The 24,166-nt window shown below is 40.8% G+C and overlaps 2 protein-coding genes across 7 annotated transcripts; one reads left to right on the top strand and one right to left on the bottom strand.

The window, feature by feature from the left end:
* Positions 1-8,621: 8,621 nt before the first annotated feature.
* On the top strand, positions 8,622-13,182 carry RB195_014905 (uncharacterized protein; the record flags this gene model as incomplete). 4 transcript variants are annotated; one of them, XM_064205369.1, is made up of 7 exons in its annotated part: positions 8,640-8,692; positions 9,037-9,115; positions 10,692-10,740; positions 10,875-10,944; positions 12,791-12,847; positions 12,900-13,050; positions 13,135-13,182. In XM_064205369.1, the coding sequence occupies 7 exons, from the start codon at positions 8,640-8,642 to the stop codon at positions 13,180-13,182; spliced, it is 507 nt and encodes a 168-aa protein (XP_064061247.1). The 4 variants fall into 4 exon arrangements, with proteins under 4 accessions (XP_064061250.1, XP_064061247.1, XP_064061248.1 ...); XM_064205367.1 differs by lacking the exons at positions 12,791-12,847; positions 12,900-13,050; positions 13,135-13,182 and adding an exon at positions 12,136-12,202 and having other exon boundaries at positions 8,622-8,692; XM_064205366.1 differs by lacking the exons at positions 8,640-8,692; positions 9,037-9,115; positions 10,692-10,740; positions 10,875-10,944 and adding an exon at positions 12,476-12,552.
* A 610-nt stretch (positions 13,183-13,792) lies between these two features.
* On the bottom strand, positions 13,793-24,031 carry RB195_014904 (uncharacterized protein; the record flags this gene model as incomplete). Of its 3 annotated transcripts, XM_064205363.1 has the most annotated exons (11): positions 13,793-13,927; positions 14,024-14,143; positions 15,017-15,137; positions 15,420-15,538; positions 17,809-17,951; positions 18,038-18,203; positions 18,951-19,057; positions 20,646-20,818; positions 21,746-22,121; positions 23,734-23,881; positions 23,939-24,031. In XM_064205363.1, 11 exons carry the CDS (start codon positions 24,029-24,031, stop codon positions 13,793-13,795), a joined length of 1,701 nt encoding a protein of 566 aa, XP_064061244.1. The 3 variants fall into 3 exon arrangements, with proteins under 3 accessions (XP_064061244.1, XP_064061246.1, XP_064061245.1); XM_064205365.1 differs by lacking the exons at positions 20,646-20,818; positions 21,746-22,121; positions 23,734-23,881; positions 23,939-24,031 and adding an exon at positions 19,792-19,966; XM_064205364.1 differs by lacking the exons at positions 13,793-13,927; positions 14,024-14,143; positions 15,017-15,137; ... (4 more) ...; positions 23,734-23,881; positions 23,939-24,031 and having other exon boundaries at positions 20,458-20,818; positions 21,746-22,095.
* Between the last annotated feature and the right edge of the window lie 135 nt (positions 24,032-24,166).

Genomic DNA, 24,166 nt, shown 5'->3' with positions numbered 1-24,166 from the left:
TTCACGAACTCCTCGTTGTTTCCTGACCAACTTGGACAATCTCTTGCTACTAGCTGTACTTTCTCCTTTTATTTATTTGTTTCTTTTTTGGCCTAGTGGTGTCCTTGATTTTGTTCTTCTGAGGCTGTGACTGTTCTACTTTCCTCATTTTGCCGGCATAAAAAGCTATTTCTTCGCTGTCTTTAGATTGATAATGATCTCCTCACATTTTGTAGATAGCGACTATCTTGTTTCTCAACATAGCAGACATCATTGAATGGCTCTTGAGCGATTTTCGACGGTTTGTTTGCATTTGGCCAGCGCCTAGTCCCCCGTGTCCGTTTTATTCCGTATTCGATGAAATCGCCGCACTGTATCACCGCATCGTTGAGCCACCTCCTTCCTGCTCACATTCATCTGAGCGGTTTTTTTTCAGTTGCTGTTCCAGAGAGTAGTTTTTTTTTCTAATCCTCTACACCGGAAATCTTGAGCTGCTTTGAGTGGATTTTCTTTCGGTCCAGTTCTGTACATGCGGCATGCGCGCTGATCTACGCTACTCTTAGACGTGCTACGCACTTTCTTGGATTTGTTTTGTGGTACAATCATTAATGAAATGAACTTGTTTTTTTTTGTTGTTTATAGCACATCTTTCTATAATCCTCAAATATTTTCGATGAGGCACAGCATATCAACTAATAACACATCGCCTCCAGATTTCTTTTCAAGGATTAACTTTCACACGTCCTTAAGAGATCATTCAAAGTGCTCACCACTTTGATTTTTCGTTCGTCATGACAATGTTAAAACATGATTCGGAATAGGCCCCTTCTGGTTTAACTCTTTTAATAGAAACAGTATTGTAGAAGGCCACAAAATACTTATTTGTCGAACTTTCGATTTATTGTTGAGGAAAATGCGTGAACCTTCTTAATTAGGAAAGAACGATAAATCTCTACACTATCTAGCCCGATTCTATGAAAATTGAGGGAGTCAAGTTAGCAATGAAGACTTTTACGAGAGTTATTTCAGTTGATTTGCGATATCACGATAACATGAAGATCTTTTCCAACGCCATTTCATCCGCCTAAGCTAACCACCTCGAAAGGGTCTTAAATCCCTTTTTTTTGATATTTTTGTGAGAAGAGAACACTTTCGTCAGTTCGGAGTGTAGAAGTGTAATAATCATTAGACCAAACCACACATTTTAAGTGTTAAAACGTTATGAACAAAGTGTCGCTCAACTCCAAAGCTTCGTGGGCGAAATGAGAAGCAGCAAGGAAAGGGCATTCAAAAACTCGAAATTCTTCGGAATAAATAATCGAACCGCACGAATCAAAACGGCAATCCGATCAGTTGTGGGTTACACAAAGTCGAGCAACGATCCATAACCCTAACATCGTGAAATATCAGAAGTTTCTAGGTCCATGATAGTGACAAATAGTCACTTCATTCATTCGTTCAGGTGAACGTCATGCAAAAAAAGACCAGAACTCTGGACTTTTTTGTTAGATTAAATTCATAAGTTTGATAGTCCTAAACCCTGGATATTTCACATATTCCAATTCTAAATAAATGACGTAGAAATTTGCTTCAGAGTTCTCCGCTCCCCACATGTCCTCAGTCAGGGTAAGTTACATGAGATCTGAGAACGAACTGGCGAATAAGATTAGTGAAACCATTAATTATCCCACCACTATGTACATTAACCACTACACCACGACCGCTCATTTCTTAACGTGGATTCCTAAAAGTTCGTATTCTTGGTTATGTTGAAAAGCTGAGAACTCTTTTTGAAGCATTCCTAGGCTGAGAGGACTAGTGCATTATTCCTTTCACATTCTTTGGAAAAGTGTAGTCTATCAAATTCTCTTCTGCAAGTAAATTTCACTAAAATACATCGACTAAATTTCTCTAAGGTGCAAGTTTAAACTGTACGGCATTTGCAGACTACAGTTCAACCTACACGTGCACATGTACAAGTCCCCAACAAGATACGAGTTCAACACCAACACGAGTTCATGCAAATTCGCACTGACACTGCTAATCCCACTTTGAAAATGCTTATTTCTACTCTAGTGTCGTTATTTTGTCAGGATATGACATGTGTCAGCCCCCCTGCGTGACATCTTTTCTACTAAAAATATTTCATATACATAAACTTATTGGATTTGAGGATGTCAGCCTAATGAAAATTTATGCAATTAGTTCCATGTTAACTCAAACTCTTTGACCTGAATATTCATTTATAAGTCATTCATCAATCGCATTATTTTCATCTTTTCCCTTCGTTTATCTATTTTTATTCAGCCTATTTGTTCATTCTCAATCCCAGACAAAATAATTTCTACAAAATATCTTCCGATGTTTGCATTATAGAATGCTCTCTTATAAATTTGAGGAGCAAACCGTACCTTCTTTGTACTCATTCTTTCCCCATTCTCAATTGACTTCAAAACCTATATGATGAATTTTTTGAGTGTTAACGTTAGTGTAGAGTATCTAACCTTAAGTTTTACCTCGACTGTAGACGAATTATGCAGCTTCGATATATGATCATTCATTGTTGAAATCTTACAATTCCATCTTTCTAATCCTGCAAATTTCGTGCCCAAAAACTTCGTTTCCCATTTTTAAGTTTTCTGACGTCACTGGAATAATGGAATAGCAGAGGATCTTTGGAAAAAGTGCTACAAATAAACTTTGAAAGAAACGTGTATCAGGAAATTGACGATGCTAGCAGTTGTCCACGCAAAGAGAGAGAGTTACGGGTGACATCTACGAGTACATAGAGATCACCCTCCATCCCTCTTGTGGTCGAGAAAAAGGTGTGAACATCATGGTGTGATCTTGTCTCCTTAAGATGCAAATTCTAACAAGTGATAGAACGATCCTCATCCGAAATGTGTTTGCGATTGTGAGGTGAGCACTTTTTGTTACTCATTTGGATTATACTAGTCGAGTTGTGGACGTTCAATCGCCCGCGTTCTATCGCGTAATGAGATGTATCCTTGGCTGAACGTGGTCCTCATAATGTCGTCTAACACAGTTTTCTCTGGGTTGCTGCACATCGCTTAAATCACAAAGTTACACTGCAAATTATCGTGTTTTTCTCCATTGTGTCTTGACCAGAACTTCATTTGAGTTTTTTCGCAAGGCGATTAAACGCAAGGCGACTTTAGAAACCGCTTTTTTTAACTTCCAAGGATTTATCACATTTTTATTTTTGACATCACATTTTTTGCTTCTGCTGAGCTCTCAAAGGATTACGCTCTATTTTAGATCCATAGATTTTTAGTGAACGCAAAACAAATGAACAGTAGCACCAGTCTTAACGGATCACGCTGTTTTGGAAGCGAATTTCTGGAAGCGTCCATAGGACAACCATATTTGTTCAGCCAGTAAAGCTGGTCTCACTATTGATGCACAACCGTATTTGTGTATAATCGTGTATAGCTATCATGGTCTCACGAAATGGTCAGTCTCCTGCTGGTCGAAGTAGCTTCAATTCCAGTTCTGCATGAAAAACGCCAAGCGCGGAAGGAATCTTAATCCTATTTCACCGCGAAATGAATAAAAAAGGGCTCGTGATTCTTTTTTTGTCTTCAGTATTCAGTCAGTCCTTCAATTCAAGCTTGAACTAACCTACATAGCTACAGGTTCCTCGATTTGCTCTATCACGAACAGCTTCAGTTGTCAAATTTTTGGTACATAGAGGAATGATTCGTTCCGAAGAAAGTGAGGAGGAGTTATCAAAGATTAGTTCATTGGCCATGATTAAACCGAAAATAGTCAAATTCAGATTTATCCCTTTTTTTGAACGCTATGTTCTCGAGTATGAGCCCTATTTTCCCGCAAATTCTGGTACTCAGGAACTTTTAGACTTCCTCACGTTTCCTGAATGACAGTTTCCGAAAAGAGTTTCCACAAAGAGCTTCAAATGTAGGTGCAAAAACGATGGAGTTCATAAATTACGGTCATCTATAATTGGTGTGCCTCTTCAAGAATTCTCGGAGCGACGATTTTCCGCTAAGAATGTACGTGGACCTTTTGAAAAAGAAACTGTTATGACCGAATAAGGATAGATTCTCTGCTTCATCACCTTCTTCGCGTCGATCTCAATACACTCAATGGCTTGAACGCGATTTTCTTCCTTTCTTCATTATTTTAACCGATGGAGTCGTATTTTCATTGAGACAATGAGAGGTTGGCAAGCACTGCACTTTAGCAGCACACGATTTAATTGAAGAGAAGGACGAACGAGAAGGGAAATAGGGAAAGTCTTGAGACTCTGCCTCTCTTTATTCACATAAATTAGGAATTATTTGAACAGAAAGGATGTTAAGAGTAAAAATCCCTCATCATCCAGTATCTCCTTTTCTTTCTTCTTAAGTGAGTCTGCATTGATATGATTTCTTCTTGTTTTCAACCTTTCATTGCTTTTAAATAATCTTTGCTGAATAAGTCATAATCACGTGCATCTGACTCAAGGCCTTGAATATTTCATTTCCTCCTGCGAACTTTCTCACTGCTCTCTGAACACATTAACCAAAGAAGCTCTGAACTGACCCCAGAAGCACTTACTTCAGGTTATGTTTCATAAAAAATAGTTGACTCTGAGTTTCGAAAGAAAGAGGAGAATATTGTTTTGGATACAAATGGAAACACATTCGTTTACACGTGACAACTAAGTTCGTTTCCACATGGCATCATTTCTTTTCGTTTTCGTACATGGCATCATTTCTGCTGACATATTTAAGTGTGCTCTGAGTGAAACACTTAATTTTCTGCTGATCTTGTAAGTTCCCGTGACTTTTGTGTGATTCGTGTAAACTATTTGCAAAGTGTTGAAAATGATAAATGATTTCCATGGAAATCAGCATATCCTGTCAGAAAAAAAGATATTTCCTTGTGAAAGTATAGAATCGATTTTCTCATTAATAGTTCCTCTTGCAATTTCTTCTATATCCTCAATGTGGAAAGCATTATCGACGTGATCCTCGCTCTTCGCGTTCGCTGTTCTGTTACCGAGAAGAAAGCATATTACAGATCGAATATTTACTCAAAATAAGCAACTCTACTCGACAATTCTACAAGAAAAAGTTAGTTCCCCTATTCTTTAAATCTTTTTTTAGAAAACAAGGATTAAGTAGCATGTTCTTCAAGAGTTGCATATTGAAAACGAGATTTTGTGAGAATGAAAAAAGGAGAAGACAGGAAAGGAATCTTTGAAGAGCAGTGCTGGCAAGCGATTTGTATGAGCGTTTTTGCAGTGAAACACTGTAGGAGCTGGTTGTGTGGTTTGATGCCTCCATCCAGCTCACTCTCCTGCTCTCTCTGGCGTTAAAAACAATTTGGTATTCTCAAAGAACGCCAAAGGTACACAGTTATTTACCTACACGTAACGTTCAAGAGTAAGCTCAAAAGAAGAAAAGCCTCGTGCATTGGAGATTATGCCACGGAACGAGTGTTCATCGAAAAACGTCGCGACTAGGTGGGACCGGTTGAACCGGAATTCGACAACGGAGCACTCTTCATCCCTTACCAGACCGATGCGTACACGCGGCTCAAGTCACATTTTTGAAGTGTTTTATCGATTCTTCTTTATTTGAGTGTTTCCTGTTTTTTTTCCGGCGAATAGGTTGCATTGTCCCTTTGCACGGACTCATTACTTACAGAGTTACCTGCACAATTTTTTTGTGTGCTTTTGGACTTTCACTGTGATCTCAAAATAGATATGGTGTAATTGGCGGTGTTCAGTGCGGAGCGCAGTCGAGTCCTTATTGAGAAACGGTTTTTGTTTTAATAAAAGTCGTCGCTGAAAAAATTTGTGACGACCTCCTAAGGTTTATAACGACGACTTAATCTAGCTTAATGGTTAATACTTCCTATGCGATCCAATTGAAACATGTTTTTTTTTGAAGATCTATGTTTAATTTTTGAAGAGGTGTTGTTTTTGTTGTGGCAGAAGGCAACTGCTGACGTAAGAAGCGAATTCTTTCTAGGTCACCCGCTAGGGGTGCACAACTGCTTTTTAGACACTATCTCTTTCTAGATATCAACATTTTGAGGTTTTTTTTTACTAAGTTACTTTAGTTAGCTTCAGTTAATCAGTTTTACTTTTACAGAAAAAAAACTACACGGTTCTCTACTTTTACTGTTGTATTGGAGCTAAGATAGTTACGTTTCTGCTTTGTTGAGCGTTTGAAAATGTTTGTCAAACTGGCAGGAAAGATGGGAGTTGCAAACGAAATGCAGAAGTGTAATTTCGATCACGAATGCCTGAAAATGACGCCATATGTTCTGTCCTCATCCTTTGTGATAATCTTGGTCGATCGCTTGCATTATGTAGGTGCTTCTAGTAAGGAAAAAAAAAACAAATAAAAACAAAAAAAAAACAAGAACAAAAACCTTTCAAAAATGAACTCGATGCTCACGAAAATGTCAGAAGCATGGCACACAGACTACCATTATAATTTTTTCCGCTTCTCCAACTTTTTAAACCATCTCTGCAGAAGAAAAAAAATTGCATTTCGAACAAATCTGTATTTTTTGCATTAATTGCTTCTTTTTTTTGTCACTGTTACTGTGATCTTTTTCCACTATTGTGTTGCCGTCAAAAGATGTCATTTGCGGGATTTTGTTTATTTATTAGCGAGCAACCAATCAAATGTTCGGGGCAAGATGTTTTACAGCCTTTTGCACAACAAACGCTGCCACTATTCTACCGTTTCCATTTTACTAGAACTTCCTTTTTTCCCGTACGTTTATATTATGATTTTCCTGTGCGGTAGCCGTTCAAATGCGCCAAAACACTTAAATCTCTTCATACGATCAAACAAACAAATGACGAATACTCGGTAAATCCCTTCCGTGTTTATTGTGAGTAAACGTTGTGAGGCCTCTTCAATACGCCTCCTCAGTAAAGATTTGGAGTTTTCACCGGAACAAAGTAGTTTTTAATGTTTGCCTAATCAAAAATACTTTGGTAGCATTCTATGTCTCAAAATTTTGAGATGCAATCCTTTTTGACAGATTCCAATGAAATATATCATTTTTTTCTCCTAAACCAACTTTCTTGTTGGGTTCGAGTTCCGGGGGATTGGTCAAAAGGCGCTGTTTGTGAAGATTTCATGAGAAGGATCCGTAAGGCTCAGTTCCGCAAGGTTCTCCAAATTGTTTGCATAGAGGGGAAGCACACATACTCGGAACCTCACCACATCATCCACTTAATTATCCACACATTTCTCATTTTTTGAGGTGTAGTTGTGTAAGAACTATGCTGTCGATGAAGTTTTCATCTCCTTATAGATTCATTTTTAGGGAAGATGAGCCGATGGGACACTCTGCCCTCAAACACACGGGTCAATCCGACGAACTATCCGTGAGACGCCAACCTAGTTCCATTTCCTTTCCTTCTTTTTTCTTCTAACCGATTAACGGCAAATCCTAACAGAGGAGAGTTTTCGTTCGGCCGCGGCTGCTGATGGGGAGCAGTGCGTGACTCAGAGAACGCGCTCCAGCAAACACTGACTTCGGCGCTAGCTGCGGCAGCTACACATTCGTCTGCAAACACAGATGCAATGCAACAGCTTAGGGTTTTTCCCATGAACGGTGTGCAGTTTTCGGGATAGAACAGGGAGTGGAGAACGACATGTTTCGTATCTGTGAACAGAATGGTAATGCAATCTAAATGGTATGCTTCGTATCGTAATATCATAAGGAGGGCATTCATGTATGAGGTGATGATTGGGACGGCTTAGGTTAAATTTAGGAAGGAGCCACTTTTGAGTGTTCTGCTGTATCCATCTCTATCTATTCTTATTCTTATTCTTAAGAAGTTGTCAGGAAATTTGAAACCTTTGTTCTTAGGATGTTAGAATGAATTTCTAACGCAACGTTAGTGCCAATAGACAAAGCCCTAATGGCCTTATTTGGTTGCCTGGAGTGGAAAATGATAGCCAAGCCAAAATGATAGGCTTCGGTTGACGCCTCCCATTTTATTCACAACTGATCAGAAAAGTTGGTTGCAGACCAAAAAGTATTTTTCTGTACCTTAATTTCTCGAAAACAGATAAACGAAAATATCACTCACTTTTCTTCTTTTTTATTTTATGAGTCCAATGGCGGGTTTATTCCCTGAATTGTTGTGGAGTACTGAAAACTGATATGAGTTTTATTCCTCCAGAAAATCGCACGAAAACAAAGTTGAACCTGAGAAAAACCTTTAAAAAATCCTACAACTACAAAAACAGACGCGGTGGCTTTGTTCCGACAGCAAATATTTCTTAGCAGCGAATGAAGAGTGAAGTGGAATGAACGGGAACTGGAAGGAACTTGGTATCTATGAGAATAAACCAACAATATATAGAAAAACTTCAACTTATTCGTTACAAACGTAAGAAGTTTTGGTACAAACAGAGTGTGGGGTGAGCGGGGGTGGAGGGGTAGTGGGAAAGAACAAAGGCTTTTTCAGCTTGGTAAACTTTCTCGTGAACCGATAAAGAGACAATTGGAAGGAGCGTCATGTTTTAGGAATTAAACATAAAGGAATAAATTGAGAAACGGAAGTTAATGTTACGAGCCTTAGGCAAACTTTCGGCACAGTTTTCGCAGCAAACTGAAGTGAAAGAGTGCACTGACGAATGGGTGTGCTTTATACAATGTTGACGCTAACATCAGAGATGTTCCCTGTCCCTGTACATCAGCGCCAGCTGTAAGTTGACTCGGTCCCTAACCGGCCTTTAACTGATTTCTGACTCTGATTCACATGAATTACTGCGTAGGTTGAAACTAGCTTTGATTACTCAGCCGCCTTCTACTACTCCTAGCTCTAAAATTTGTGCCAAAGGTAATTTTTCTTATAAAAGTGCAGATCTCTTCATTTTTCAACAAGAGGCAGTTAAAAACACCCTTTATAAATCAACTACAGTCTCAATGCGGCTAGGAAATTTCAATCTTCTACTAAGAGGATCCTCCACTTGTGTTCTAGAGATCTCATTCCTTCCATCCAGGCTAACATTTGGTTGAATTATCTTAAGCAACTGTACCTTCTTGCAGACAAAACGCAGCAGTCGACATGTCATCTGTGCCACAATTACAGTCAGCCGGATCAGTAGCCGGCGCTGGCCCGGATGAGGTAACCTAACTCGTTCTGCTTCTCCAAATCACACCTGGTAGTTTCATTCAGCCAAACATAGTTCGTCAAACTTTTTTGTCTTCCCCTGTATCTATCCTCGCCACTTCCTCTGTACTGAATTCATGACTCAAGTGAAATCACAATACTTTGTTGTCGAAACGGTCACATATGCATTAATCCTTACATAATATGATGATCACTGCCATGAAGAAGAGTGTATCCAGTATCCCCAGACTAAGTCCGTTTCTTTGCTTTTCTTTTTTTGGCCCGCAATAGGCCTGGCACCGCTTGTGTGTATTGAAGGAAATAACCTGTGATGGTGTTATTGAGCTGACAGATGTCCTATAAAGGTATTTCCAAAATAAGCAAATGAAATCAAGTTGCCAAAAAAGGATAAGCCGTTTCGATACTTAACATAACCAGCTTATTTGTTTTGTACAAGTGGCATATACATGATTGCTGCATTTTCTCAAAATCTCCTCTTGCTGCATGACTATCTCAAATTTAAAATTTACGTTTATTCTAATGTGAATATATTTATGATCTTCTTACTTGTTTATACAGTAAATTCTGAATTCATAAAAAAAGCTTATTAATTTTTAACTCAACAACGGAAGGCTTTTCATCAACAAATACTACAACTTCGAACCAGATCCGCCAATAGAAGGGCAACACGAAACAAACATAAAATCAAAGAAAATACATATTGGGTTCGAAAATAAGTGTTTGTTTAAGCATGAAAATTGTTAGAAACGTCCTTCCCCATAACATTATACGCTCAGCGTATGTAGAAGAAATTCCCATGAAGCACCACAACCTTGTTGAACTCTGAGCAGCGTAGCACATGCTTACGACAGTTAGGGCACATACCGGATGCGTTGTTTTCTTTTTTGGATCCTACCGATTGGCTCGTATGGCTCCCGAGAGTAGTTAGAGCGAACTTTTGTAGATTCCAGAAAATCAGGTAATAGGACGCGTGTGTAATCTGTGTATAATCACTTTACATCGAGTTGTACCCATATATTATACGAGTTACAGGCGGTTATAAGGTTTAGTCCAAGAACTGAAGAAATATTAGCCCTTTCCGCTATCATCATGCCTATACGGATATATTTAGAGCCACTGAGATGACCTGCTCTGCGATCTGAGGATCAAAGCTTGATTCACTAAAAACACTACATTATTACAAGGTTTAAGGTCATTCCTCTCAGCTGTAACTCCTTTGCGACACCACTAGAGTGTTAGTTTATGACTGGCGGATGTGTAATATCCTACAGTTTTCCTCGTACTGAAGTCCGGATACCTGTTACCTGACCTGTTACTAACCTTCTAATTTCAGTAGACTTGTTTATTTCTTCACTTCTTCAATCAAAACCGAACAGTTTAGATGTTGTGAGTATTTCACATTTTTCTTGATAGCAAGCCGAAGGATCCCTAAAGGTTGAAGTAGGAGTGAGGAGGAAACTTCAGCTATACTTTGGTCAACTCATACGCATCTACAACGTATTTAAACAAAATTTCTTGAATACCCTTTCAAGTACTTTGAATGAGAAATTTTAACAAAACTTCCCTTTAGGTGTACCAGCATGGCACGATCGGGACATTTCTGCGACAGGAATTGGAAGGTATACATTTACTCTTCTCCTGACTCACAACGAATAAGAACTGCACTGTGTGCCTTTCCCGTTTGCTCTGTGAACTTGCAAAAAAAATTGTAGGGTATGAAGACATCCATACGCTTCCAAATATGATTTTTCAGGTGGATTTTCCAGCTTTATTCGCTGTGTTTACCAAGCGAAACGAGTCAACAACAACACAGTGACGCTGGTGTACGTTTGGCATTTAGGAGTTCTGTATTGTGTAATTGCACGCATGCGTTTTCCATGTGACACCTACTCGTGATAATGGGAGGGAAACGCGCAGCTATACTTTGATTGACTCAGGAACTAGTTCGAAGTGATTCAAGACATCAAGTCCATCCAAAATAAAACCGAAACCGAGTATCTGCGACCCCTAGTAATTTGTGTTTCGATGAAGGTTTCGGATACTTGGATAACCATAAAGAAGATTCAAAAGTACGAATTACAAAAGAAACGCTGGAAATTGCAAGGTACTGGGGCATGTTCGCCGAAGCTCTGGGCTTCTTTCCTGCTCTTTTCATTCTCGCGCAAAGTTCGTCCGAATACTGAATGGAAGTTGAGTGCGTAAGCAGTAGTTCTTGGCAAGCGGCGATCTTTCTTAGGACTTTGCGGAGAAGATCTGAACTTCTCCGTTTATGTGCTCAGAAAAATCGGGGCGAGCGTTACTTGTGAATAAGAGGATGTTGTGCAGTTTTTTTGTTTGAGACCATGTTCCTTTTTGAGCAGCAGATCGCACAGGAAAAGATTTGAAGTGTTTAGCAGCGCCACCAAGAAATCTACTACACCCAAAGCACTAGCATAGTTCAGGTCGCAATTTCACCTGAAAGAAATGGAGGAACATAGAATCCAGATGACATGGGAAATTAGAATGTGTCTTCTCGAAGCAATTGGATATTCCTCTTATAAACATTTCTTAGGCTGAGATGATCTTCAAAAAAAACTTAGCGGCTAATTGGAATATCTTTCTTTCTTACAACAGTGTTTCGCACAGTATCGAAAAGTCGAAAACGTTCCTTTTCAAAGCGTGGAGTCTCTTTTTGCTTCTTTTGAGTCCACTACAACCCTCTTTGTTTCCCTGCTGTGAGAACTAACAACTGAAAATCAAATCGAGACAGACAGTTTCAGAGCCAAAATTGTTTTGTCTGGCCCTGTTGTCTGTTTTTGGACTAGTTTGCACCTGTCGTCAGTTATCCGCTCTTATCACTTCGCTCTCACTTTCCATACAATTTTATCTGCTTTCAGTTGCATTTGCTCCACCATGACCACGTTCATTTTATGACCATATGATTATATTCAGTCGCCTGAATTGGTAGTTGCAAATTTTCTCAGCCGTGAGATGCGCGAATAAATTTTCGCTGTTCTTGAAAATTGTTCTTTCAGACTCGTCTCAGATATTCTGAAGGTGGACACTCCTCCGCTATTAATAGATCGAATGTGCAGTCATTAATTAGTAGTTTCCTTACTTCCAGTCACTCTTAACATTCTTTTCTGAAAGTACCACCTATACGATCGGTAGTTGGATCGATATTTTATGATTTTACATCTGAATTGAACGCTGGATTTGGTACAGTGTCTCAGCAAGCAGCAGAAAACTAGTTCAAACATTTGCTTGCCAATAACACCACCATCGAGAATTGGGAACTCCAACCCACTTTTTGGGTAGGAGGAGTGTTTGTTGTTGCTTGTTGAAATGGATACCTTAACCTTCTTGTGAATTCCTATGACACATGTTTTTCATTGGTCATGTTCTTGTAAATATGATATGGTCGGCTCAAAAGTGCGTGGAGCTCAGCACAGGTGCGTAAGCAGGTGCTCTCGAAGTCTAGCGGTGGAGCCAGCGGTGGGGTTCAAAGTAAGACTATCGCGAACTACAGCGATGAGGACTTCTGAACTTGGCTGTTATTGGACAGTTAAGAGAATATAGTTAATTATGGAAGTAATGGAGTAAAATGGTAGTAAAAAAAATTGATTATTAGCAAAAGTGAAGCAGTGAGACTGCGCTGTGGGGATGCATTATGTCATGCTTTGATTCCAGATGCGAACGCGACCAAGGCTGCTGCGAGCACGGGTGTTGTCCGAAAGACCAGCACTGGTGAGCATATTCCAGCCGCATTACATACATTCCTAAATTATATCCATTTAAGGATGGCTGGAGTCTATGTGCTCCTAGCGTTCGTGCTGTTGGTTTTCATAGTTGGTACCGTGCTGATGATTGTCTGCTATCAGAGATCGAAAAATAAGCAGCGTAAAGAACAACGGCAAGCAATGGAATACAGTGGATATGCAGCTTCACAGGTTTTCGAATTTTTCTCTTCAGCTCAGCCAGAATATTTTTAAACAGTAGTGCGAAGAGAGTTTCGAAATTTAGCATTAACTTAGGTTGGTGTACCCGGAGCGTACTCCTCGTATGGCGGTCCGACATACTAACTAATCCCTCGATTCTTCCGATGACCCCACCGTCTCTTCGAGTCTTTCCGAACGATGATTCGACGGTTTTTCCCATAAATGTGATGTACATAACGTTTTCAACCTGTTATTTTTCTCTGCTCAATACAAGGAAATTGTTTCTCTTTCAACTGCCGATAATTGAATAATCACTTAATAAACTGCCTAAAAAGACTCCTCAACGGATTTTTTTCCTAAATAAAAGAATCGATTACTGTTATCGAGTACATGAAAAGCAATATAGGAATAGTGGGACAATCTGAAATAAAATAAAAGAATGTTCCAAAGAGTCGAAAAAGTATTAACTTGTTGAAACAGCACATACCTGTTAAATTTAAGTTGTGTATTCTTTGAAAAGGAGAGCGTAAGTGAAAGTTCAGTTCAAAATATCAGCATTAACGGATCACATTAATTTGCAACTGATGAACGTTGATAGATGGAAATGAATATAAATTGACTATTGACGCATTTTCTTATTCTGCTGAAGTATGTACACAATTTGCAGCAACTACCCTCCATTGCTCTTTGCTTAAGTAAAAACTGATCTTGTTATTTCACTTTTATTTTTCCGTGTACATATCAATGTGTAAAATTATCGTGTACAATTCACTAATGAACTCCTTTCCGAAATATTTCTGTAGGCAAGTGAAAGGTCTCCTGGTATTCCATACTTGCAGACTAACTTGAAGTCCGGATTTGGCTTCAAACGATTTTTGTGGTAGCGAACCTGAATGCAACAGTGAATTACATAATTTAATAGTCGACAATTTCAAATTAATTCAGGTTACTATCAGGGATGAAAAAAAAATAAATGCGAACATACGTAGGGCAGATCTTCGTAAAATGTCAAGTTCAGCGGATGGTCGTCTTGATTGAGGTGCGTACGATTAAAGAGAAGCTCGTGCACACAGTCGACGACAGCGTAGTCAAAATCTGGCATCATCTGAAACCAACGCCTGAGCAAAATTTCATTATAGAAGTGACTAGTAAAATAATTTTGGGTTTATTCAGAGCTTTCATTCTGTCTGCCGTAAAGTCAAGCCGAATGTTGAAATAATGATGCACAGCATAATTAAGAATTATTGGTGCACCAATATAACCTTAGTATTTAGAATGGCTTAAAAGAACTAGAGTTTTAAGAAATATTCTTGCCTAAAATTTTTATAAATAGATTCTAATAAAAATTAAGAAGTTAATCTCATCCAGTCAAAAATCTAGAGGGAATTTAGTGTTTCCATCGATGTGTAAACATGTCTCACGCCAAACAAAGGTGTTTTTTTTTCGTAATTTTCCGGTTTTTTTTTCTCGATTTTGATGAGTAGGTTAAAGAATCTCTGGTTGTAGTTAATCAATCTAGTAGGATCAAGATCTACATAGTAGTAATCTAGCAAAAGTTTTTCTAGAAGTTTAGTTAAGCTTAGACACTATGCTTCTTGCACAAATCTGGGGACAAACCAACAGTAAGGGCAGCATATCACGAAATTCACGACGTAGAATCTCTTACGAGCAATACAAATAGTATAGATTGCGGGTAGGAGCGCGTTATAAGACATCATGAAAATTTCCCGTTTTTCAGGAATAGGTGAAATTGAGCGTGAAAATACTCGAACATGTAATCTACACCCCTAATCCTATATTTTTCTGTGGAGATTCCAATCAAGAAAGCAGGACAAGCTACAAAATTCTTTCGAAGTGTGAATATTCTGGTGTGTAATGGCGTACAAAACTGAATTAAGAAATGCTGGAGCGTACAAAAATGAAAATACATAGTTCATACAGTCGCAATGAAACTCAGAAGCTATCAAACTGATCATACCTTGTTAGCCATGAGTCTTGGACTTCTTGGTAGCCAGGCGAAGTCCTCTATACCGAAGACACATACAGAATGCCGGAAGTAGCCGGAATGACAACCTTTGCTCGGTTCCCAAAGTGCAACTCTGACATTTTCTCAACTTGTATCCAGAACAATATTCCAGGTATAGTTCAGCTATATTACACATATATATATATATATATATATATATATATATAATGAATAGCCTAACTATACCCGGAAACATATACATATATATATATATATATATATATATATATATATATATATATATATAATAGCCGGACTATATTAAAATATATATAATATATTTAGTTCGACTTTATTATATATAATATACCTGGACTATATTATATATATATTATATATGATGTAACTCAAATACCTGCTCATAAAGCCCACGCTGGCACCCTTTGTAACGCATTCACCTGTAAATCTCCCAGGCATGTCGAAAATATCACTGACTTGCAGAGTAGGTATGAGAACTTCGTCTACACCCAACACCTGAACGCAACATCGCTTTTCAAAATCTGGGATCAGAAAGTCTTCTTTCAAAGCTTGTAGTAATCACAAGGATGCTTATTAAGTTATCGAACCACATCGGTGTTTCAAAAGATGACAAAAAATAGCGATGAAGGAATCGAAGGAATGATGAGTTCTGAAATGCCGTACTGCAGAAAACGGTGTTGCCAGGAGCATGAGCGGCGACGGGAATCAATGCGCTCACAACTCTCTTTTCACTGCGTTTCGGGACCAATAGAGAAAAGGTTATCTCTAGCAAGAGATACAGTTTGAATTTTACAGTATTTACCATTTATCCCCTCCTTGTAAATATTACCACTGATTTGGGCATGCTCAGGTGGGGAATAGGAGGCTGAACCCCAAACTGCTGCCATAAAATGGAAGCCTAGCAAATTATCGAAAGTAATCGCTGAGCAGAGTAATACGAAAGTCTTTTGACTCTGGCAGAGCTGGTATGAACCAGTTTTTTGCTGCTTGGTTAGGGAAACGTAGGGTTGTAGGATCACCTGGACTGTCTGGGCATCATCTGGACATTTGTCATCTTGACTGGCGAAAGGTAAAATGGTAAAATGACTAGAATGACAATATTTTTATGCGCACGTATTTTTGCATTGTGAAGAATCAGTGAAGATCTGATGATGAGAGATGAGAGATAAAGCACGAAAAGGATTCAGCACGACGGACCACACTTTCGAAAATTATACAAATATCGCGAAAGTACAAGATGTCACTATGTGTCACATCTATCGACTTATGGAAGGTCTTTGATTCAATTGAGATGGAACTGTCATACAAGACTCAGGTAACCAAGGCGTCCCCAATCAATGATACTTCGACAGACAAATAACTACTTCACAGCAAAAATTTCCCTCTTCCACGATCAATTCAGCCTCGACGTAGAAGGCTTCGACAACGCTAAGATGAAAAGGTTACCTCGGATACCACACTCGGAGACCTATCGGGTTACGAAATAAGTTCATGCGGTTTCTATTCATTTGTTTCTGTGCGTTAGGGGTTGCCTATTACTAAGTGTCGTATACCATTTAGTAGATTGAATTTTGAGTTTTTCTCATTAAAAATTAACATTGACATCTTCATTCTTGCAGATTGTACTGGTTCAATACTTCGAATAAGTATGAAGCCTCACGTCGACAAAAAAAACATCTCCAACACTTTCCTCCTCAAATTTATTCGCTGGACCAGGCTCATGTGAAGCTCAAGTATCAAGAAACATCAACAGTGCCTCAGAAAAGGTTTTGCTGCAGAGAGAACGGCTCAAGAATGGCATGCGCGTTAAAAAGAGATCAATTTGGACTGAAGTGACTTCCCTGGCTCTTCATCTCAGCTGAATTCGACCTAGGAACGGTTAGTGGCTCACCTTCAAGAAGATGATTACTGGTAGGGTCTATTGTCAAAAACTTTGACTTTTGGCAGGAGCAGTCCGTGAAAAACGTCCAAATCCTCGATATGCGATAACCCTCCAACGTGGCAACGTCCCACCGCTTACCGCAAATCTAATCAAAATGATCATCCAAGAGTCCGCCTGCCAGGTGTTTCCAAACACTACAAAGCCACGGCTCTGTAAGATTGCGACCATTTCGATGCGTTAGCGTGGTGCTGTATTCGATAAAGTTTTAAGTCTAAAGTTTCTGGCGTTAATCAATCTGCTTGGGATGGGCCCCACGTTCACTTCAATTCAGAATCGGATTCGGACCTCCGATCGATCGTGCAGGAGGCGAACCTCTTTTTATCGCCTTGAGATTCTGTAACTCACTAACGGCAGGTAAGAAGTGAGCAGTAATTAAGTGGAATATATAACTAGTCAATTGTAATTATTCTGTGAAATTAATGTTCCTGATAATTATGAAAAGCCACACGAACTTACTCCTTACCCCAATAGAACAAAGAATGCGTTGAGATTTTGATTGTGATGAACATTATCGTAAGAGATGAGGCATGATCTTGGATGTTTATGGATGGCCATCGTAATTGCCAGCAAAAAACCAATGAGAATACATGAATTAATCAATCACCATTTAATTCATAGAATACGAGTAGTCGACGCCAAATCTGTTCAATCTGGGTGGCCGCGTCGCGACTGCCATAGCGAATTTCTTCCTCTGTTTCACACACACTCTACTCTTCACTTTTCCAAAATGAAAGCTGCATTGCGTACACCTAGTTGAACGCAATGGCAGCGACGTTTTTCTATTTTTTCTGTGATCATTTTACGGTAATATTTCCGCGCTTACATTTGTGTTGAGTTGGTCCAATAGTCCTGTAAGATTGACAGCATTCACCATCCAGTCAACAGCAGAACGTGACAGTGAAGCTTGTACTGCACCTCGCGCAATGGTTAAATTCGTTTTTAATTGTGCCTGCGTAGCCACTGATTCTAGAAAGTGTTTTGATAACTGTATACAAAAGTTACGTTCTTCACAACCATTCGATGGCGCTAATACTAACGATACTACTACGGACCACTGCACTTGCCGTTGTGATAAAATTTCAATGATGACGCGTCCCATTTGGCTGAATGATTCCATCGGTCTTCTTCACACGGCTTCACATGAACATCATTCGCTCCTCCCAAGCTATCCAAGATTGTTACGGTTTCGTAGACCGATTTAATCATGATGTCATGGTTCTAAATGTAACATTATTTGCACTGCAAAAATCACTATCCTTCATTTTTGGAGCTGTGGTTCGCTTTTTGAGCTATGCACCAAAGCATCTTGTAAGTGATATGGATAACGCGCTCTATTGCAAGTTGATCGATGCTGCAACATTCGCTTTATTGGCGGAGCTATCTAGCACCAGAGGCGGAGTCTTGCGGCTGGGCTCATAAGACCCCATGCCTGGAGCACACGAGGAGCACCCTAGCCACCGGATACCTGCAGACCGAGGATCGATCAAGGACGCTTGGGACGACGACACCAAGGACCGCATCGCTAGCCTGAGCCTCTTAAGGATGCTCCCGATGGGGGCGAAACCCAGATCATCTATCAGAGGTAAGGCTTTCTCCTTGCGTGGGTCGAGAGCTGCTTCCTCTGCGCGACGTTTACTATATAGATGGAGCCAGACAATCCCTTAATTTATTTTTCTTTTCTGAAGCTAACATGGTCCACCCGCCTGTGCTCACAAATTCTGACTATCGACTGTGGCTACTTATCTTGTTACAAACCAAGTCTCGTCGTTTATCACTGCAGAACTGTGAAAAGGTTTTAGTGATGCACAACCAAGGAACACCGAGTTTTTCGCTACTTGACCACACCATCTGTAATCCTGTATTTTCATCATTTCCCTACTCTTTGTCCTTCCATTTACATGGGCGGCAGATTTATTATCAGATTTTTCGAGAGCATTCGATGACGAAAAAACACCAGCGACTCACCTGCATCAGCAGAACGTACTGCCATTCTTGCTTGGTGATCAAGAGCTTCAGACATTCGTAAAATGCATGATTCATGTAGCTTCCATAACGGTTTACATCGTACTGTACTGAAAAGGAAATAAATTTGAATCGATCAGGGCAGAACATTCGTGGGATGATGAAACGACAGTAGAAGTTAATAATTTCAACATTGTCGTAGAAACTTACAACGAAACCACAACTAAAATTCACAGAAACCTCTTCCGGCCTTACTTTTTTGCCGAACAACGTTTTGCGATAAATAGGATCCACAAAGTCATTTCATTCTTAATCTAAACTGCTCATTCTTGGTTCGTAAGAATGAAATATCGTGCGCTGTGGATTATTTGATAAGTCCACTTTTGTTCAATCGTTTAATCTACTCAATACACTTAGATGGCCCGTCTTCACTGGACGTGCGGGCCCAAGCATCTCTTCCACTTGTTTCGTTCCCTCGCCATTGTCATCCAAGATGTTCTCAAGCTTCGTGAGTGACGTTGACGAGGTCTTTGAGCTCTGGTTACGGCTCAAAGACCTCGTCAACGTCCAGCTGAGCTCTCAGCTGGTGCATCCGTGCAGCGAACACGTCACCCCATCTCATTGGCGGTCTCCCTCAGGGGCGTTTAGCGTCCCTTGGGATCCACCTTAGCGTTCTTTTAGTCCATCTATCGTCGGTTCTTTTCATGATGTGACCGACCCATCTATGTTTTGCTTTCGATATATATTTATTCGATATATATTGGATCGCAAAGACGGGACATTTCTCTTGAGTCGGAGCTACGAAGACGGCTAGGTGTTGCGCGCCGGTTAAACTTCAGCAGACATCTCTCAAGAGCTCTGTGGGTAGTAAGTAGCTTCCTAGACGTGGCCGCGGTGTCTGCCCACGTCTCCGCTGCGTAACAGAGCGCTGGAAGGACTGTCGAGTCGAACAGATGGGCACGAAGATCTTGGTCCGTCAGTTGGTCCGTAGCTTCCCTGACGGCTGCGAGTGCTGCCATGCTGCTCTCATTCTTCTATTCAGTTCTTCCTTCAAGTCGTTTTCCATGTTCATAGAACGTCCGAGGTATATGTATGACTCTTCCCTCTTCTTAGGAGTTTCCCCGATTTGGAAGCCTTCAAGTTGTACTCCTCCGTCCTCGCAGTGTGCGTTCCTCATGAACTGTGTCTTCTTTCTGTTTATTCGTAGTCCTATTCTCTTCCCTGCTTCGTTCAGTTCGCTGAGCATCGTTTCTGCTTCATTGGTACTGCTCGAAAAGAAAACGATGTCGTCCGCGAAACGAAGGTTCGAGAAATATCTTCCATCAACACGTATGCCCCTTTCTTCCCAGGATAGTGATTTCATTATTCATTGCAATGCAGCCGTAAACAGCTTCGGCGATATAGTATCGCCTTGTCGTACCCCCTTTCCAATGGGAATGGTGAGAGGGTGGTGGAAAAGCTGTATCCTAGTCGTGCATCGTTCGTAGCAATTGGCTAATGTCCTCACATACTACGCGTCTACACCTTGACCGACCAGCGCTGACAGTATTGCATCCGTTTGTACGCTGTCGAAGGCTTTCTTATAGTCGACGAAGGTTAGAAAAAGGAGCAGGCGGTATTCCCGGCAAAATTCTATGACCTTCGACACGGTCTGGATGTGGTCCAAGCAGCTGAAGCAGCAGCTCTGGCGGAATCCACCTTGTTCTTGAGGCTGAGCTTCATCCAGCGTCCTAGATATGCGTGTGAGGATGATCTTGGTGAATACTTTGTATAACACGCTCAGCAAGCATATCGGACGGTAGTTCTGAAGGTCCTCTCGGCCACCTTTCTTATGGATAAGAACGGTTCGCGAGGTCTGGGATCCTTTCTTTCTGAAGGTAGGATGTCATATGCGCTGCTAAGATTACAGGAAGCGGATGGCCACCAGCCCGAAGAAAGTCTGCTGATATAAAATCAGATCCGGGGACTGTGCCAGGTTTCATGCTCTTGAGGGAGAATCCGTGGTGGAGCTTCTCCAGTGGGGATGATTGGGCTTGACACAGGAGTTGATGGACAGAAAAGGTTCGAGTAGAACTTCTCCGCAATGATTTGCATTTCATGACGAGAAGACGTGCGAGCCCCGTCTTCGCTCAGCAAGGTTGCTAGCGAAATATTATATTCGCGGAGATCCCTGCGGCACTTCTTTAGACTCGTTCTTCTTCGTGCTGCTTCTAGAATCTTCTTCTACCTGTACTTCAAAAGATCCTCCTGCAACGCTTTTCTGCAGCTAGTGTTTGCTACTAACCGCTCAATGTGCGATGCATTCGGATCAAGCTTCAAAGCCCTTCTTCTTTCCAACAGTTCCTAGGTCTTCGAAATTCGATCCAAGTTTGTCGTGCGCGGCTTCGAGGCACGTTCAGCACAGGCTCGTAATCCTCTGAGCAGCATCTCGTAGTCCACGTTTTAGTCCTCCTCGATGTGCCAGTCACCTTGGGACAAGGAGTCCTCGAGTACGCAATCGTCGTAGACAACTTTTTTTCTCCTTCGTTGCCGATAGCAGATGTTGTTTTCCATCGTGTGGCTAAGTCGTATTTTCGCACGAAGGAGACGGTGATCAGAACCACTACAAAAGGATGGTACTACTGAGACGTCAAGTAGACACTACCTCCGGTTGGTGAGTATGTGGTCTCCGCAAGAGTCGCGCCATTGGGCGATTCCCATGTCCACCGACGATGATCTTTTTTTTTATGAAAAGAGAGTTTCCATGAAAGAGGCGAGCGGCGGGCAACAGCCCGGCGAGACGATTGCCATTTTCATACCGGTCTCCTAGTCCAAATCTTCCAATCCTGTATTCCTCTCCTGTAGCCTTTCTTAGTTTTGCGTCGAAGTCTCCGACAGCGAATTTGTAGAAGGACTTCTCTTTTTGGATTGCTTCCTCCAGCTCCTCGTAAAACGCGTCCAATTCGGATTGATCAGCTGTTGATGTTGGTGAGTAGCAGTGGATGATACTGAGGGCGCGGAGGGCGGAGGCGAAGAATGGCCAGGCACGAGGTGACAGGATCTCGTGAGAATCGACGGGATGGACGACAGATGGGTGCACAACAAAACCAACACCGCCTACATTTCGCGACGGAACCTCTTCACGAATGACGAGTGTACCGTCATTCATCTGTCGCTCCTTCTGCACTTGGTCTCCTGCAGAGCAATCAAGTGAAATTTGATACGCTCTGCAGCTCCGAGAAGGGCATGCAGGTCAGCGTCTGTGGAAACTGTTCTCGCGCTGTAAGTACACAGTCTGAGACAATCTCCATGGCGAGTCGTGCGTGTGTCGCCTTGGTCCAGAATCAATGACATCCTGAGCAACCTAAGATTTGATCGCCTCTCACCGATCGCCATACCGTCCGACGTCTGAGACGGCAGGGCCCAGTGTGCAGGGTACTGAGGCAGTGAATATGCTAGAGTTGCGAAGAGACTTTTCTCCAAACTAAGCAGTCATGTCACGGCGAGCTTAGCTTTCACCACAGGTCATCGCCCAACCTATATGGATCAGGGAACCTTGCGACATTTTGCCAAGACGGTGGTGAATCTTAGCAGTGGTTTACTCTTAGCTAGGCTTCCGATTCCGAGAAGTCGGAATGTCGGATGTGTCGAACTCCTTCTCAGCTTGGGAGACCCTGCCGGAGGACGAACCTCCGGTGTGCATCGCAGCTCGACGCCCAGTGTCACCTCCACGCCACTGTTGTGGAGGATCTACTCAATATTCTTCCAGTAAATATGCAATCTAAAGAGGTGAATGATTTGGTTCAGTTCCTTCGCTGGAGCATCTAAACTGTTAAGAGATGGTAGAAGCACTACCTGTCTAGAAACCTTTCTAGAACGAAAACCCGAAAACTGAAACGGATAGCGTATGGAGGATAACATGATAACCAGGAGAAAAATATTACGTACTATTAAATAGTTACATACATTTAAAAATAAAACTTGGAATAAACAACAAATAACACTAATATAAGACAACATTTAATATTAAATGACTACATAAAAACTAAAGTTACATTTATTTTTAGGAGTGGGACAGTATGGAAGCACCAAAAATTTTGTTTTGAAAGTGTACAACGAGTTCACAATGTAACAATGGGACGACAGAGGTTCGACACTCCGCTGAGGCAAATTTTTGCAAAAGAGTTCTAGATTGAAGCTTCACCTAAAAAATAAGGACTTCAATTGTAGGTATTTTCGTCAGTTTAGAAGTGGGTTTGATAGAATTCAATCATCAGAAAAAATGTCAGAATCTTTGCGCATCGTTACAGATGAAAGATCGCAAATTTTCGTGATAAGAGAGCGAAGAGAAAGATTTCTGGTAGTTTTTCAGCGAAGAAGGTTTGCCCCACAAAGCAGACATATCGTTACTTCTTCCTACATCCTAGTCTTTTTTGGGATTGTGATTTGACCAGGGTAGTATTCCAGAGCGTCGTGTCCCATCATTACGTTTGACCCCGGCAAAAGGTATAGAAACTTGTCATCCTCTTCCTCATTTTTGAAACACGACTTAGGCGCAACGTACGCTTCTTTATTGTTTGAGAGGCACTCTGTTAAGCGGTAAGGTTTTCTTCAGATGATTAGGACTTCTTTCTAAACTCTTAAATTGTACGACGCCCACGGTGATGGGTTTGTATAGTTAGATTGGCGCAAAATGTGAATTAAACAAAAAAAAGTCGCTAAGAAAAACAAATAAATAAAAGAAAAAATAAATTAGATGGGCTGCGATTACAATAGGATAAATGATGTTAAGAGAAACAATGCCAACCTACGGGAACAAGTACATTCTGTAAACACTTTGAAAGTGTTGCTATACGTCTCGTAAACTCATCTCCAGCTGTTTTATCAACAGAATAGCAGAAATAGTTCTGAGGGTGGTAGCTGGATCTGAGCTCGTCTTCTAAAATTTCGTAATCCTGAAAACGAAATTAGAAGCGCAATGTAGTGGTTTCGAGGAAGCTAATATTGACAACCTTGTACACGACCCGTGCGTAAGCGACGCCAAATTTCAATGGCTCCAGCTGCTTCCGAGGAAGAACACGACTTTTTAATGCTTTGCACGACATGTTAAGAAAATGCGGCACAAGCTTTGTTCGCTCCTTGGCAACGTTTGTCGCGTATCCCTCAAAATTTATGGCAACCCAATACGTCGAGATCTTTTAGAAACAAGAGGATTTAAAACAGAAATAAAGAATAAAAGG

This window comes from Necator americanus, chromosome V (assembly GCF_031761385.1).
Source record: "Necator americanus strain Aroian chromosome V, whole genome shotgun sequence".
NCBI lineage: Eukaryota > Metazoa > Nematoda > Chromadorea > Rhabditida > Ancylostomatidae > Necator > Necator americanus.
This window is presented reverse-complemented; position numbering and strand designations above follow the sequence as displayed.